Raw genomic sequence first — 15,759 nt, 5'->3', positions numbered from 1 at the left:
TTTACAGATGAAGGAAATCTTCCTTCAGCCACACAGCTACTCAGTCAGAGGTATTTCACCTCAAAGGCCCTTAAAATTTGACTCCCCAAGCTCTCAATACAGTATAAAAATGCACGGTTCTTGCAAAAGCCATTTGAACTAAAGAGATAAGAAAGCTGGGTCACAACTCACCTCGATCTGTGTCATACAGAAAGACAAAGCGGTTCCATTCATAGTGATCCAGCAAACTCAAGAGGGCTCCCCGCAGCGACGGTCGCAGCTGCAGCACAAACTGACTCTCACCCTCCGTGGGGAAACTCGGCGTGATAAGGGAGATGTGCAAGGCGCTGCAGAATGAGGTCAAGGTATGCACTGATCTCTTATCATATAGTCCAAAAATGGCAAAAACTCCTCTCGAATACTGGGAGCAAACTGTAAGAGAAGAAAAATAATGAGAGTTCAGCTAGTGACAAAATCTGTAAGCGCTTACTTACACATTTCAACATCCTCATATTTTTGATTTGAAGATTTCCATTTCTGTCTGTATAGTTAACTTCCATTTTCACATGTGTTTCATTCTGGGAGCTAATAAATAAATAGCTAAATAATATTCTGATTTTTTTTGATCCTATTCAGAAAACACTACAATATTCATAGTATTTTTGCTTTAAAATAAAATATGAAGTAAATAGCATGTATTTTTGCACACCAGTGAAAAGTCAACCATAGCTCTGCATATTATCAGGCACTGATCATTTCTATTACCTTAAACAGGAAAGTGTTCACATTTTAAAATGTGAAAATTATCAGAAAAATGTTAAGTGAAATCTGGACATTTTGAATTGCAACAATGCAGAACCTTCTCTCACTTTTACACAGGGAGTCCATGTGCTACATTAAAACTTTACTACAGATACTGAGTAAAAGCCTACTTCATGAATAATCTGCTTGACTTTAAGAGATAAGTTGAAGGAAAGTGTACTAAGACAATGTGACCAGACTTTTGTCCCAAACCTTTTATTTCTGCTCTGTGTCAACCTCAAAACCAGAAAATAAGTGACCTGAACATACACTCTGTAGTTTTGATTTGCTCTTGGACTCATGTAAGACATAGAGAAAGACTTATTGATTTTAGCAGACTGGATAAAGCCTTTACTGATCTATGCACATAAAAGCAGGCATAGTGGTGTTTTCTTCAGAAAAAAACTGCCATTCTAGCAACTCATAAAGAGCTAAATGAAAAATATGCCACTTTTTTTTGAAGTACAAACCAACTTATTAGAAACTGTGATCATTAATAGTGTTACCTAGCCCAGAAACACAGAAAATTGAGAAAGCAACAGTCAGAGGATCATTGTACCTATTTTCTCCTAAGTCTGCATTGCCTATATTCTCCTGATCCACACCCTCCCTCCTCACAATCCATTCTTACCTGTAGCCTAAACACAGGAAAAATCTAACCCAGACCTTTCCAACAAGATGATGTCCTCCTCTTTCCTATCCTGGAGGTCACAGTCATCCAATGACAGCAGCACAGTCAGGGTACAGTGTACACACTTAACAAATGGGGTGATTCAAACCATTTCAGCTTTAATTCTTTCCTATTACATTCACTACATAAAGGGTCAAAACCACAAATTGTGCATTTCTCTCCCTAGAGTTGGGTGATTTATCCCGAAATGGATAGAGTGATGATATCAGAATTGGGAAAGTGGCTTGAGGACAGTTCTGTGATTTTATGTGCTGCCCCACTTTTACAGCCCCCAGCCTAAGGATTTTCATAGCCAGATTATGCATAAATAAAGCTTTTTAAAAAGCTTTCTCCTTTCCCCTAAGTTCCCCTTCAATATGTTGATACACAGCTCTTACAAACCCTCTTAGTGTTTTCTTTGCTGGACCACACAACATACATTCTCCAAGACCCATCAAATGACTGACTTGCCATTCCATCAATCATGTAAAAAGTGTTGTTCAGTGCTTTTGCAGTGTGAGCTCATCTTCCTTGAACACAGATGACCCACAGATTTAGAATTCAAGCTGGAGGCCTCCTCCTTCTTTTTACAGTATTTCCTCATCTCTACTGCAAAATACTTCTGCTGACATATCCTAAATCACATTGCGTTCTTCTAAATCTGCATCTCAGTGATGTCTGATGATCATCTCAGGATCAAAATTCTGCTCCTTCTTCCTTCTGGGCCATTTCCAAATGATGAGCTTCTGTTTATAGCAGAATATTTTTCTTAGTCACTATTATCAGTTTTCCATTTTGGGCAGGAAAAAGTGTATTGAAATACAACAAGGGCAAGTGTAGAGTATTGCATCTGGGTAGGAACAACCCCAGGTTCCAGTATAAGTTGGGGAATGACCTGTTGGAGAGCAGTGTAGGGGAAAGGGACCTGGGGTTCCTGGTAGACAGGAGGATGACCATGAGCCAGCACTGTGCCCTTGTGGCCAGGAAGGCTAATGGCATCCTGGGGTGTATTAAAAGGGGGGTGGTTAGTAGGTCTAAAGAGGTTCTCCTTCCCCTCTACTCTGCCCTGGTGAGACCACACCTGGAATATTGTGCCCAGTTTTGGGCTCCTCAGTTCAAGAAGGGCAGGGAACTGCTGGAGAGAGTCCAGCGCAGGGCAGCAAAGATGATTAAGGGAGTGGAGCATCTCACTTATGAGGAAAGGCTGAGGGAGCTGGGTCTCTTTAGTTTGGATGAGACTGAGGGGTGACCTTATTAATGTTTACAAATATATAAAGGGTGAGTGTCACGAGGATGGAGTCAGGCTCTTCTCAGTGACAACCAACAGTAAGACAAGGGGTAGTGGGTTCAAACTGGAACACAAGAGGTTCCACTTAAATTTGAGAAGAAACTGCTTCTCAGTGAGGGTAACAGACACTGGAACAGGTTGCCCAGGGAGGTTGTGGAGTCTCCTACTCTGGAGACATTCAAAACCCGCCTGGACACATTCCTGTGTAACCTCATTCGGGTGTTCCTGCTCTCGCAGGGGGACTGGACTAGATGATCTTTGGAGGTCCCTTCCAATCCCTAACATCCTGTGATTCTGTGATTCATGGCTACTACTGTACCACTCAAAATTACTTACTTCCACAGTTAGATTCTTAGCCAGCTGTGAACTTCTACTGATGTATATGTTTGCCTCACCAGCAAATTCTATCAAGGTATTCTGACTTTTTATCCCTGTGTCCACTGTAAAATCAGTGTCTTAGTATCTTCCTCCTGCAGCCACGGTTCTCTAGCCTGGTACCTCCTCTCCTACCAGCATCTGCTGCCATGCTTCCCTTAGTTTCATGCCTACCTTTTAATTTTCTTGTTTGTCTCTATTTTCATAAATCTCTTTTCTCAGGAGCACATCTATTTTACTTCAATTTCTTGGCAACTGGAAGATATGCATTAATCCCATACTTTCTTCCTTACTAACTTCTGATTGCATTTTATCCCATTTTCTGGCTATAGCCATATTTTAAAGCTTTCTTCCCATCAAAATCTGTTACGTAACTTTACAGTCTACTGATGTTAATCTGCTAGGTCCATGGTTGCCAGATTTTATGTCCCCCTTTAAAAATAGGTATTATGGTTCCCATTCACTGATCACACATATCACAATTCATTTAAGAGCTCTACTAAGAAGCACTTGTTATTGCATCTGCCCTTCAATAAAGCAATTCTTTAAGAACCTCAGAAAAAAAGCCATCATGCCTCTTTTAAGGTCAACAACCTCCTTGAGTTAAGATCAACAGGAAGTATTTATTAGTTTTATGTCTTTAACTAGATTTTCCTGTTTTTCTGTCTGTCCTGGTTTTGTTAAAAACAAGTTTCTCTTTTAGTGAATTTGCCTGTCAGCTAAAGTCTTCATATTAGCTGCATTTTTCTGGAGAACCAGATACATGTTTTGGTAAACCTAGCAACGGGATGTGAAGCTATTGATAAGCATGGATGGACATCTTGCGAGAGGGGAAACAAGAAACAGGTGACCAAGAAACTGACCAATGGAGTATAACATCCCATTCACATGAATACCTCATATAGAAGTGGGAGATCACGAGGATCTAGTCCCCTTTTCCTTATGGCCGACATTAGAAGAGGACCTTGCTAGTTGTCCCTGCGACCTGAGGCCTAGTGAGAGACTGAATCCAGCTCCGGTTGGCTGCAGAGTCCAGTCCAGGACTCTGGGTGCCGGCTCTGCAGTTCCCGGGACTTTCAAGATTGTTTTTTTATATATTTTATATTATTTTCTCTGTTCTTATTAGTAGCATTAGTAAAACATTTTTAATTTTTCCAACTCTCTTCTCTCTGTCCTTCTTTCCCTCCCAATCACCTGTCCTTAGTGGGAAGGGGGAAGAGGGAGTGGCTGAAGGAGGAAGGGGGAGGAGAGGAAGGTAACAATACATCTGCTACAGTTTTCTTGTCACCCCGCAATCAAAACCTCAACACTGTCCCATCATCAATATATAACAGCTTCAATTATTCTCTTGTTTCCTATAATTGTATTTAAATATGTAAATGACCTTCTATTGTTCTTTTAATGTCATGTCCAAGTTTCAGTTTTCACTGGCAGCCCCAACTTAGGCTTTCTTTTTCGCAACAAATGTCTTCTACACCTCTCAATTTTTTCAACATTATCTTTCCTACTAATAACCCTTTTTAAACTCTTGTTTCTTGTAACTTCTTGTATAATCATTCATTCAGTTCTGGAGAAACATCCTGCATGTTGCTTTCCCCTGAAAAGGGATTTCTCAATGTTTTATAAATGTTTCTGTGAGGAACTGGCAGGCCTCCTCTATTTTCAACCACAGTCCAGTCAATTTTGCCAACTGCAATAGTTGAATGTAACCCTTGTGTACATAAGTGGTAGTTACTTATTGTGTTTCCTGTTTGGAGAAAAACTTTGTTAAGGTCTTGTATCGCTCTATTTCTTGGCAGTTTTATATGGGCAAAGGGTACTTTTCGTAACACACGGTCCATACAGTAGGATTCTACATAATGAAAAATTCAAGAAATCAATGTCAAGCTGTGAAATTGCACACTTAGTGGAGTTAAAGCTCAAATTCATTCTTGGGATAGATAAAACAAAAAAGAGAGGGACAAAAGTCAAACTTCAAATTTCATAGAATTACATTATATGACCCTAAACTGCTTTAACTAAAAATAATAAAATAATAATTCTTCACATTTTCAAAGCAAACTATCTCTGCCACAGCCTAGATCCAAATGCAATAAAACATTATCTGGCTATCATTAAGTCTTGAAACAACCAATTCAAGAAAACTTGTGCTACTATACTTGAGATGAAGACTGGGAAGTTACTGAATAGTGTCTTTCTTTGCTCTTTGCTAAGATGAAGGTTATGAGAATTTTTTCTTATTCAGTATAGTACCCACAGAGAGGAAAAATGCCTGTGACACTATGGAGGTTAGGCTTAACTATATGCAGATATGCTGCAATGCTACTGAATCAATTTTACAGTAATCAGGAGCAACCACAAAAATCAGCAAAGCCATGAGGATCTGCATTCTGACTCACTGCTTTTCTCAGAAAATGCCTCCAGGCAAACATGACTACCTGGATTTTCCAATTCTTTTATCAATTTCTCTCACACTTCTAAAGGCATTTTATTTATTATAAATGGACCAAATTATGCTTGGTAAAACACATTCTCATATCAGCACTCTAAGAAAATTTTGTTCAAGATTTTTTCCCCCATAAAGCAGTAACAAACACACCTTCATGAGCATACTTTGAAATATATTGAATAATTTGTCTTTAAACCACACATCTCTTCATAGCTGACAATTTAATTCCAGCATTACACATATTATTTTCTCCTGCAAATTTTGCAATGCCATTGGTATCACCAAAGATAAGATGAATGTGGGGGTCACACTCCAGAGAAGATGTTGCAATGCACCTTAAATAGCCAAGATAATGTTATTCCAGTAGCTGTAATATGAATTAGGTATGTTCTATTCTAGCAAATTGAACTATGTAATAGTAAGTACTATCACGGTAAAAGAATAGGTGACTCACAGGACTCTCAGTTAAAAAAAGAAATCATAACACCAAAATGGCAAAATTTGTACACTGCAGGGTTTACTAAGACACAGTCAAGTCACATGTGGTCTTTTTTCGCTGAGAGACTTTCCAAAGTCCCTGTTACTGTTCTAAAGACAAGCCTCACAATTTAAACACAAATATTTTCTTGAAAAATGAAAAGAAGAGAATCCCACCTTCTTCTTACTTGCTGATTTCTAGAAGTTAAACCCATATAGCTTAAATCCTCTAAACAGGCACAGGGGAAGTTAAGAGTCTAAATACAGCTGTCACCATAACCAGGAAAATGACACAGAAGGTGGCAAGTGAAGGTTTCTAAGAAATGTGTATGTATAAATACGCTTACATACCTGCAGACATATTTACATTATATTGGTCTTGTTTTACTATTTGGTTTTATAATTTCTTCAAGAAAAATATAAAACACTACCCTAACCATATATTTACAAAACTAAGTCTGATAAGCAGAGCACAGCTGGTCTGCCAACATCATTATTTTTCCTTGGCAGCCCATTTCAGGGGTGTCAAACTCATTTTCACTGGGGGCCACATCAGCCTCGTGGTTGCCTTCAAAGGGCCAAATGTAATTTTAGGACTGGATAAATGTAACTACTCCTACATTTTGTAACTACTCCTACTCATACATACAGTCCTAAAATTACATTCGGCCCTTTGAAAGCAACTGTGAGGCTGATGTGGGCCCCGGTGAAAATGAGTTTGACACCCCTTGCCTATATGGTACCTATACCATATAGATAGATAGTAATCTGGAAGACACACAGTCTAACAAAGAAGCAATATGGTAGATCTTGTTTTAGAGCCATGAGTCACAGACCCTGGGTCTCCCAGGGCACAGGCTTCACAAGGTTTTGGGCTCCTCCGTGGGAAGCCCTGGCACAGCTGGCACAGCTGGCTGTTACAGATATATTGACAGGCCCACTGGTCTGTCATAAACGCATGAACTGTGGAAGCACCAAAACTGAAAGAGCAGTTTGCTTTACAGAAGGTTTCCAGATATGAGGATGGTCTTACATCGTTGTCTCTTCACTTCCTCCTATGCTTTGGAGATCCAAACGAAGAGCAGTGATAGTGATCAGTCCATAACAACTTGGTTCTGCCAGTCCTCCATCCTCATGCTGTTCCCCTAATCCTGTGTGGGGTCCCTCCATGGGATACAATCCTTCACAAACTGCTCCATCATGGCCCCTTCCCTTGGGCTGCAGTTCTGCATGAACTGCTACACTGTAGGTACTTTAAATAGGGCACAGTCCTTCAGGAACACACTGCTCCAGTGTGGGTCTCCACGGGCCACAGCTCCTGCCAGGAGCTGGTCTGGTGTGGGCTCTTCACAGGCTGCAGCTTCCCTAAAGGTACATCTACCTGCTGCAGCAGGGGTCCTCTATGGGCTGCAGGGTGGGTCTCTGCTCCACATGGTCCTCGATGGGCTGCAGGGGACAACCTGTGTCACCATGATCTTTATCCATGAGCTGCAGAGCAATCTCTGCCCCAGCACCTGCAGCATCTCATTCCCCTCCTTCTTCACTGACCTTGGTGTGTGCAGGGTTTTTCTCTCACATTTTCTCACTCCTGTCTCTCACTGCTCCTATGCAGTGTTTTTTACCTTATCTTAAAGATGTTATAACAGGGGCATCACAGCAACGCTGATGGTTTGTTTTGGAATGGCTGAAAACTGGCTCTGTCGGCCACGGGGGTAGCCGCTGTGTCTTCTCACAGAGGTCACCCCTGCAGCCCTCCCCCAACAAAAACCTGTCCACAGAAAGCCAGGACACCTGGTAAACTGTAGACGGCAATAAATTTCAAAAATATTTAAAAGTAATTACACTTCCTTGCCACCACAATAGTGCAAGAAGGCTTTCATCTGAGGTGTGCCTACAATGCTGTCAGTGATGCATGTCGTCACAGATCACACTCATATACTCTCTATTTTGTTTAGCTGTGGTGTGACTGCATTTGCCAGGATGTAAAAGTACTGGGATAATTTTCTCAACCTACAGAACTCCTTCCAAGAGGAACAGCCCAGCCATATGGAGATGCAAGCTCCACAAGTGAGATTAAGCACAAAAGGCAAAATCATTTAATCTAAATAAGGACCTGCCTGCCTCTCAAGGTCAAATGATTTATCAGTTTACATGTGTGAAAGCTCCAACACTTGAATGAGATTAAGTAATACTTCTAAACCAGCTTTAGGATTAGAGTTTCCTGTTCAAATGTCAAAACATTTCTGTTCATTTCGCACAGAACATCCCAACATTTCTTCTATTCTCTGTGCTCCCTGATCCACCTCCTCCTGATCACTCCACTGACCTCCACCTCCTGGAAGAGGGCACAAGGCCAGTCAGGGCTCTCGTATTACAAGTCAAGTGATCTGAATTCATCCCTATGTAGCTTTCAGCTATTAGCATAAGAGGTTAATGTTTGTGACTTTTTTTTTAACTGGAAAGCTCTTAATTTAATGTCTTTTTGTTCACTTCCATTATGAATACTGTATTAAACTGTAGAGCAATAAACTGATTTTAAAGTAATGATGTGATATGATTTCCAGTTATTATGCTGTAGGCATGATACTGCCCAAAGTGTGATGCATGCCTTCCAAATGCAGGGGAAGACAATTCTTTTGCTTGAAGAAGTTTGTGACCAAAAGGCAAAGGTAGATGAGGATTTAGAGTGTGGAGGGTCTAGAAATAGAAAATTATTAGGGTTGTGATCAGTGCTTTTTTCATTAGACACAAAAGTCTAACCATATAATTTTTAAGAAACTACGTGTTTCCCTTTTCCATTTTTTGGACAGCAGTATTTAGAAATATCCTTTTCTATTCAAGACAAGTCTTAAGATAGTAATAAACTGGTTCTAATACATCTATTATGTTTTACATCTACCTACTTTATGTAACATTGTTCTCTCTTTTATAAACCTATCTATCATCTTATATCAGTGATTTAATTCATGAAGGTTCCTCATTAAGTTGGTCTCAATGCTGGGTATTTTTCTCACTGCAATAGCATAATTTAGTATAAAATCAACAGTCTCCAACACAACCCAGAGGAAGAGCATATTCATATCAAATTTGTACTGGATTTAGGTGCAAGGTACAATGAATATTTATTCCTCTCAAACATTTATCTTCCTGTGACATAACAGTATAATGAGAAGTCTGGCATAATGGGCAGTGAACCTCAAACTAAACTCATACTCTGGAGCAAATCACTTCACATCCTCATGGTTTGGTTCTCAACATTTCAACTGCCTGGTCTATTTTGGACACAAGCACTTGACAGGAAGACTAGTCTCTTATTACACGACTGTAAAAATGTTTAGCACAATGGTCCAAGTGTCTCAGCTGTGGCTTCTGAGTGCTAACCCAATGTGTATAAATGTTGCTCCTAATGGACCTTTATCTGGCCATTCTATAGTAAATTCTGGAACCCTAAAATTAAGCATGTACTGAAGAGTGTGCAGAAGTATTTATTTGGAGATCCACACATGGATCCATCAAACTTGAGGCACAGAAAATTCACAAGTGTCTTCTCTATTTAACCCACAGGACTGGGTTACTTCTAGTACTCTGTAAGTGACTTGCCAGCTCATTTAAACATACTTTCCTAGGAACAAAGAAAAACTTGGTTTAATATGCTAGCTGCAATGGTAATTTGGGAAATCCAGTTTTGTTTGTGCAACTGCAGATGTGAGAACATATTGCAAAACAAAACTTGTTACATTTTTTAATTAATAATTAAGTTTCTAGAAACAATTTTTGTAAATTGTCTCTAAAAGACTATTTCTGCTTAATGTCAATTCCTGAAACAATAGCAGAAAGTGATAGTACATTTCTGCCAATTAGCTTAATTAACATGCACAGTATTTTCTTCTTTTAAAATCAATTTGAACATTGTAATACAGTATTTTGTGTGCAGCGTCTTATACTAGATCACTAAGTTGCAGAACATTAACTTCAGAAGATTACCCAGGGAGATGATACCCAAAAGAACAAAAAAGAGAGGGTCATAGAGACCAGACAAGATGGATTTGTAAATACAACTGCTGAACTCTTCGTGCTTCATATGGAGCAAGTTTTGCTCTTCACAAATTAATACACTGATTAAAGTTTCCTACAAGCCAATACCAAAAGAATCTGTGAAAGCAGCACGATTTTGTATGTATATGTGCATGCAGGGAGAGTAGCGGGGACTGTCTCACCTGATTCTCAGCACCTAAAAGTTAGTTTTTAATTTTTATTTTTCTGTCTCTAGAACAGGAAAAGGTATATTTAGAAGGCATATTTAGAAGACAGATCATCCCAGCTTAAGATGGGTGATAAACTAAGTGTACTGATTTATACCTACCTCTTTTGGCTGTGAAAGGAGACTACGAAGATATGAAAGACTTGGCACCTACGTGTCAATATATATACATTTAAAAAATTGTTTAAAAGTCTCATTTTAGGAAATGCACCTCTGTGTTTTTCTCCCCTCTCCATCTCTAGATTCAATGCAATTTTGAGCTGCTCATCTCTGAGGCCCTTCTCACACAACGGGCAGATGCCTCCCAGCCATGGGTTGTAGGCATTTTTCAGATACACACCATGTATCTCTATTTTCCTGAAAAGTGCTGATAACTCTCATTTTTTGATGGAGAACACAAAGTAGCTTGGCCTTTCATAAATTTCTGTGAGGAAAACTGCTTTAATATTTAAGCACTTTCCATCTGAAAACTTTTGTACCACTAAACTATTTTACTTTCATTAATATATAATTCCAAATAATTTAAATCCAATGGAACGTTTTTACACAACAAGAAAACATTTTTCACTGAGTTTATTTATAAATCTTCTCTTGCTGCTGTGCATTGGTTAATCTTTTTGATAGAACTCCCCTCATGAATTTCACATTTGCTGAATGCTAACAAATCTTTTCTCATTTTTAAAAGTACTTTACAGCTCTCTCTGCAATAAATTATCCAGTCTTTGTGCCTTTGTCCTCCAGTCCTGTACACTCTCTGGATCTGGTATTTATAGCTGTCTGGCAACACACATACACGTGCACTTCCCTCACTCTGCCAAAACTTTCTCTTTGAACACTCTCCCACAGAGAATCCACAAGGAGCATTCACCTTTCATCGTCATATGAATGAGAATCCACATTGGTACAGAATTTCTTTTTTTGACGTTCAAAAAAACCACCATAGAAATATCAGCACCATGTGAGATTGCCAGGCTTTTCAAAACCATAGAAGTTTTTTAAAAAGTTAAACGTGAAGGTTTGAAGGTTTTGGTACAAAGTTCCTATGAAGTTGGCAGGTTTTCTCAAGGACAAAATGCCTATCATTATCTTTTTTTTTTTTTTTTTTAATTTTCTGTAGGATAGAAGCTTAGAGAGGAATAGATTGCATGGAAACTAGACTGGATTACAGTAAAAAACTGGTTTATGATATCTCCCAGTTGCTTAATTGAGGTTAACATTTCAACTCAGATACTCATGTGGTGGTCACAGATTTTCTTGTAAAATCATATCACCTCTTCAGTTTGCTAGCTGAGGGAATGCTCTCCCTCATTTGATGAATATCTAGAGAAATAATGTTTCATAACTTATCGAGATTGCCTGTGTGATTAACTATTTTTTGCTTCCGTAATTAAACAGCTGTGCTGTTCGTGGATTGATTCATTTCCTTCTGAGACATTATTTCTTTCAGTTCAAATCTGAACTTCATCCAGATATTCCTTGTAGAGAAAACACATTTCTTTGCAGCTTGTTTTTCTCCCTAAATGTACAATTTTATAAAACCTGATACCAGGTTTGAATTTTGTTTTAAGAAGTAATCCTTTGATGGCCCAATTCTCCACATTAGCTTTCTTTTTTTTCTTTTTATCTTGAAAAGGGAGAAAATAGGCACATTTGAGCAGACATTTTTTTTTTTTAATTTCATAAGAAAAAGAACAGAAAAATAAATCAATACAATTTTAAATGGGAGGGTATCTTATAAAATATGCAGTTGACTACACAAAAATAGCTTTTTATACATACCTACATAATCATGGATTTTTCTCACACAAAAGAAGAACTATTTGTAGGTGTTGGAAAAAAAGAGTAACAATAATTTTTTCTTCATTTTGGTTAAATACATGTTAATTTTGTAGTACTCCTGCCATTTAGTTAATTCCTGTCATTGTCAGGAATTAACTAAATTTCATAGGAAACACGAGAGGTGGAGCCACACAGCGTGGCCCCTAACCTACATTGTTTAAATAGATGCATTATCATCATTCATACTTCACACTTTGAAACAAAGGTGCTTCTTTATGTCCAACCTTGTGTTCTAATTTAACTGAACTGAAACAAAACATGAATTTTGCTGTAATTTGACAAAGCTCAAGTAAAGCATTTTTTAAAGCATCAGAGAAGTTTGGTCCTAAACTTCAACGTGAGTTTAAAAGGGGAATAATCATGCGACTGCTCCCTCTGACTTAGAAAATGTCTCCTCAGATCTCAGAAACCTCTGGGAAAAAGAAAGAAAGGAAGGTAAGAAATCATGAAAGATGTGACTAACTTGGTCTTGCATGAAGATGAAGGTCCTTTGGTGGTTAGCATTCAAACTCGAACAGAGATGGGGTTTTTTGTCTGGTTTGTAGTTTTAGTTTTAGAATTAAAGCCCATCCTGAGGGGAGTGATGCCATTTGATCCACTATTTGAACTCTATTTTCCTTTAATTGGTGAGTCTGTCTCCCACTTTCTTATTGTTCTATCTTAATATTCCAGCCAAAGCAGGCTGTCCAACAAAATACAATGCTCTCTGTCCAGTCCTGGTTTTTGAATGCTGGCAAGGGCAAGGCTGGGATTTTTGCTGCTTTCTTCCCTCAGTCACAGATTTTGCACTAGCAAGAGTCCCCTCATCAGCAACTTAAATCACTGCTTGCTTTGACTCACGCTATTGCACAAGGACATAATCTTAAATAATTCTTCCTACTTTGCCGTTAACCATTTAGAATCAATGAAGCCATGGATTCCTTTTGTCCTCAGTACGATCAACAGACATTCACCACATAATGTTGATTAAATAGCATCAAACTCAACATTGCTTGCTTGGCCACTCTTAGATCTAAGTATCTTTTAAATAGACAGCTCTAAAACCAAAATTCTGCTGCTGCTTTCTGCAGTCTGTGACTGTGTATTGGCAGAAAAGTTGCTGACAAAATGCACAAGGCTCTACTGAAGCTATTCCCCAATTAGGGGGTATCTTTTGAGCTATCATTTCACGGATCAAGACATATCAATTTCCAGTTGTTCTATTAGTCTTCTCACATTTGATGACCTTGGTTTTATTTACACAGAAGAGATTTCTATGCTTCCATTATTTTTCTTCTCTGTTAATGTATGTTCTGATTAGTAAACAACACCATAACATGAAATTTACTTTGTCATGTACATCCAAAATTTACTTCGTGTTTGTTTGGGTTGTTTCTTCTTACACATCACCATTGGTCATGATGGTTTTCCCAGAACAACTAAGTGCTTCTGATAGTCTAGAATTATCCCATAAATTGTGTGATCTTATTGCCTTTACTGTCTTTTCTAGCCTTGATCTAATGAAATGGCAAATGGTACCTGGTACCATGGCAAATGGTACACAGTCTAACTGAAAGGCAAGGAGTTTGTCAGTTTTCACTCTAACTCCCATTTTAATTTCCACTAGCTGCAGATATGTCACTTAGCTTTTCTGACTTTTCCAATTTGGAAACCAAAGTTCCTAACACTTAAAGTTCTTCACGTAGTTGGAATAGTGAATAAAATATTTTCAAAAAATCACTAGGATGAATGTAGACACCCTTATTATCCAACACTGGCCAGTTCACCAAGAGTTCTCTGAGATTTCTTTTACCATTCTGTACTTCATCCTTCAGCCCTCCCTCAAACACCCTATGTATTATTACTCTTAACTTGACATGAAACCATATCAAGAGATTTTCTGTCCTGCTCTTCCCAGAAATATGGCTCTTAGCCTGTTTGGGTGACTACATATATCTAGGAATTATGGTTACTTAAGACATCTATGTCAACATCTCAAACAGATTGCGTTTTCATTACTTGTACTTGTTCCTTTATGTTGCCTTGTTGCTTTGATCATCTCACTGCACTGAAGTTTTTTCAGCATCTTGTAAGCCTGCCTGTTTTCCCCAGATAATGCAGTGATCATAGCTAAGGGATTTTTCACATGTAGATTCTACTGACTATGGACATGTCATGTCAAAATGACAGGGAATTATGGTCTGTGGAGGGCCAAAAGTCCAAAGCTTCCCCCCACCTCATTTTTTCCCCTGTGTGCCTTGCAGTTTCCTATTCATTTTAGGAGAGAGCTGCTTCTTAACCTCCCACAATTATGCCAGTGCAAGTCAATCAAAATACAGTTGGTTGGTTTTAAAATCAAATGCTTAGTATGGATTACTGGAAATGCATCTTCAACCATCTCCCCTTTTTTATCACCAAGCTGTTTCTTCTTTCTCTGAAAAAATAATCTTTCAAGTTTTTGTGTATAAAATGTATTTCTAAATAGCTGTAGGTCTCACATAATAACTAAAATAATAATAAAAAGGAATTACCTTTCAAAAAATAAAATATAAACAAACTATTTGATCATGGTTATTGAAAGTAAAAGTCATTCAGCTTCTAAATAGAAGACCAGCCTCATCAGATCTGAGTTGAAGATGGATTCTGGCCATGCCCCTGTGCTTAATGACTTCAAGCTCTAATTACTTGATGTGAAAGGCAGATTTCAGTGTCAAATGCCATGAATAGAGCATGCTTTTTAAATAATTCTTTTCAGTTAAAGCAAGACTTAATAAAAGAGGTTTAATACATGCATAAATATACCTGTGTATACATCATAAGAATATGTCTGCATGTTTTCTATTTCTGTGGATCACAAATTTTTTTATTCTGATACAAACTATATAGCTTTTTATTTTAAACACATGTAAATTTCTACTATGAAATGGGATAGATGTTAGCTTAGACGTCTTTAAAAGAAATAGACAGATAAGCCAAATAAAAGTACATAACTTTGTAAATGTGGCTAATATATTTGTCTTATTTATATATTTCTCTATGCTTGGTTTAACAAGGAGAGTTCATTTCTTTTCAGTTCTGGGGCAGGAGAAATGAATGTGCGATTGTCTGAGAACATTCATGTTGTCTCACTGTGGCAGTTGCACACCACCCCTGAGATATGGAGCCTTCAATGGGGTAGTTGATGGCTCTTTAGCATCTTTTGTGCCACACTGTGCCTGACCCCATTACACACCCAGGGTGCTATCAAGGTGCTGACAGTCTCATCCTCCCGTACCCCAAGGCAGGGTGAGTTCACCTCCACCCTGGCTGGTGGGGCAGGAGGGGTGGGACCCTCCATCAATTGACAGGGTCCTCAACAAAGAAGGTGCCCAGAGAAGCTGAGAAGCTTCTGGACTATGTTGTCATGACCACAGCCAGATCTGACCAGGCCATAAAATGGAGTTCCTGCCAAAGACCCCCTTGGAGTGGTCTTCTTGGAGCAGTGGGTCTGTGAACTGGAGCCCTACCCTTAGACTGGGACACTGTCTAAGGAGACTTCCTCTTTCTAGTCAGTTTATTTGCTACACTTTTCCAGCTAGAATAAAGTCTGGTTTGGAGCTTGTTGTCCACCTAAAATTGACTTTGGGGTGCCTCCGTAACAC

The 15,759-nt window shown here is 38.7% G+C and overlaps 1 protein-coding gene across 8 annotated transcripts in view; it reads right to left on the bottom strand.

Moving 5' to 3' along the window:
• GRIA4 (glutamate ionotropic receptor AMPA type subunit 4) overlaps positions 1-15,759 on the bottom strand; it is a 231,852-nt gene that overhangs the window by 154,370 nt on the left and 61,723 nt on the right. For all 8 annotated transcript variants that reach the window (XR_011737309.1, XM_071803674.1, XM_065831859.2 and 5 more), the window contains exon 3: positions 172-411. Coding sequence is in view for 7 of the 8 variants with exons in the window: in XM_071803674.1 (XP_071659775.1) it covers positions 172-411 (240 nt within the window). In the remaining variant the exon portion in view is untranslated. The remainder of the gene's footprint in view (positions 1-171; positions 412-15,759) is intronic.

The sequence above is a fragment of the Patagioenas fasciata genome, chromosome 1 (genome assembly GCF_037038585.1).
Source record: "Patagioenas fasciata isolate bPatFas1 chromosome 1, bPatFas1.hap1, whole genome shotgun sequence".
Lineage (NCBI taxonomy): Eukaryota > Metazoa > Chordata > Aves > Columbiformes > Columbidae > Patagioenas > Patagioenas fasciata.
This window is presented reverse-complemented; position numbering and strand designations above follow the sequence as displayed.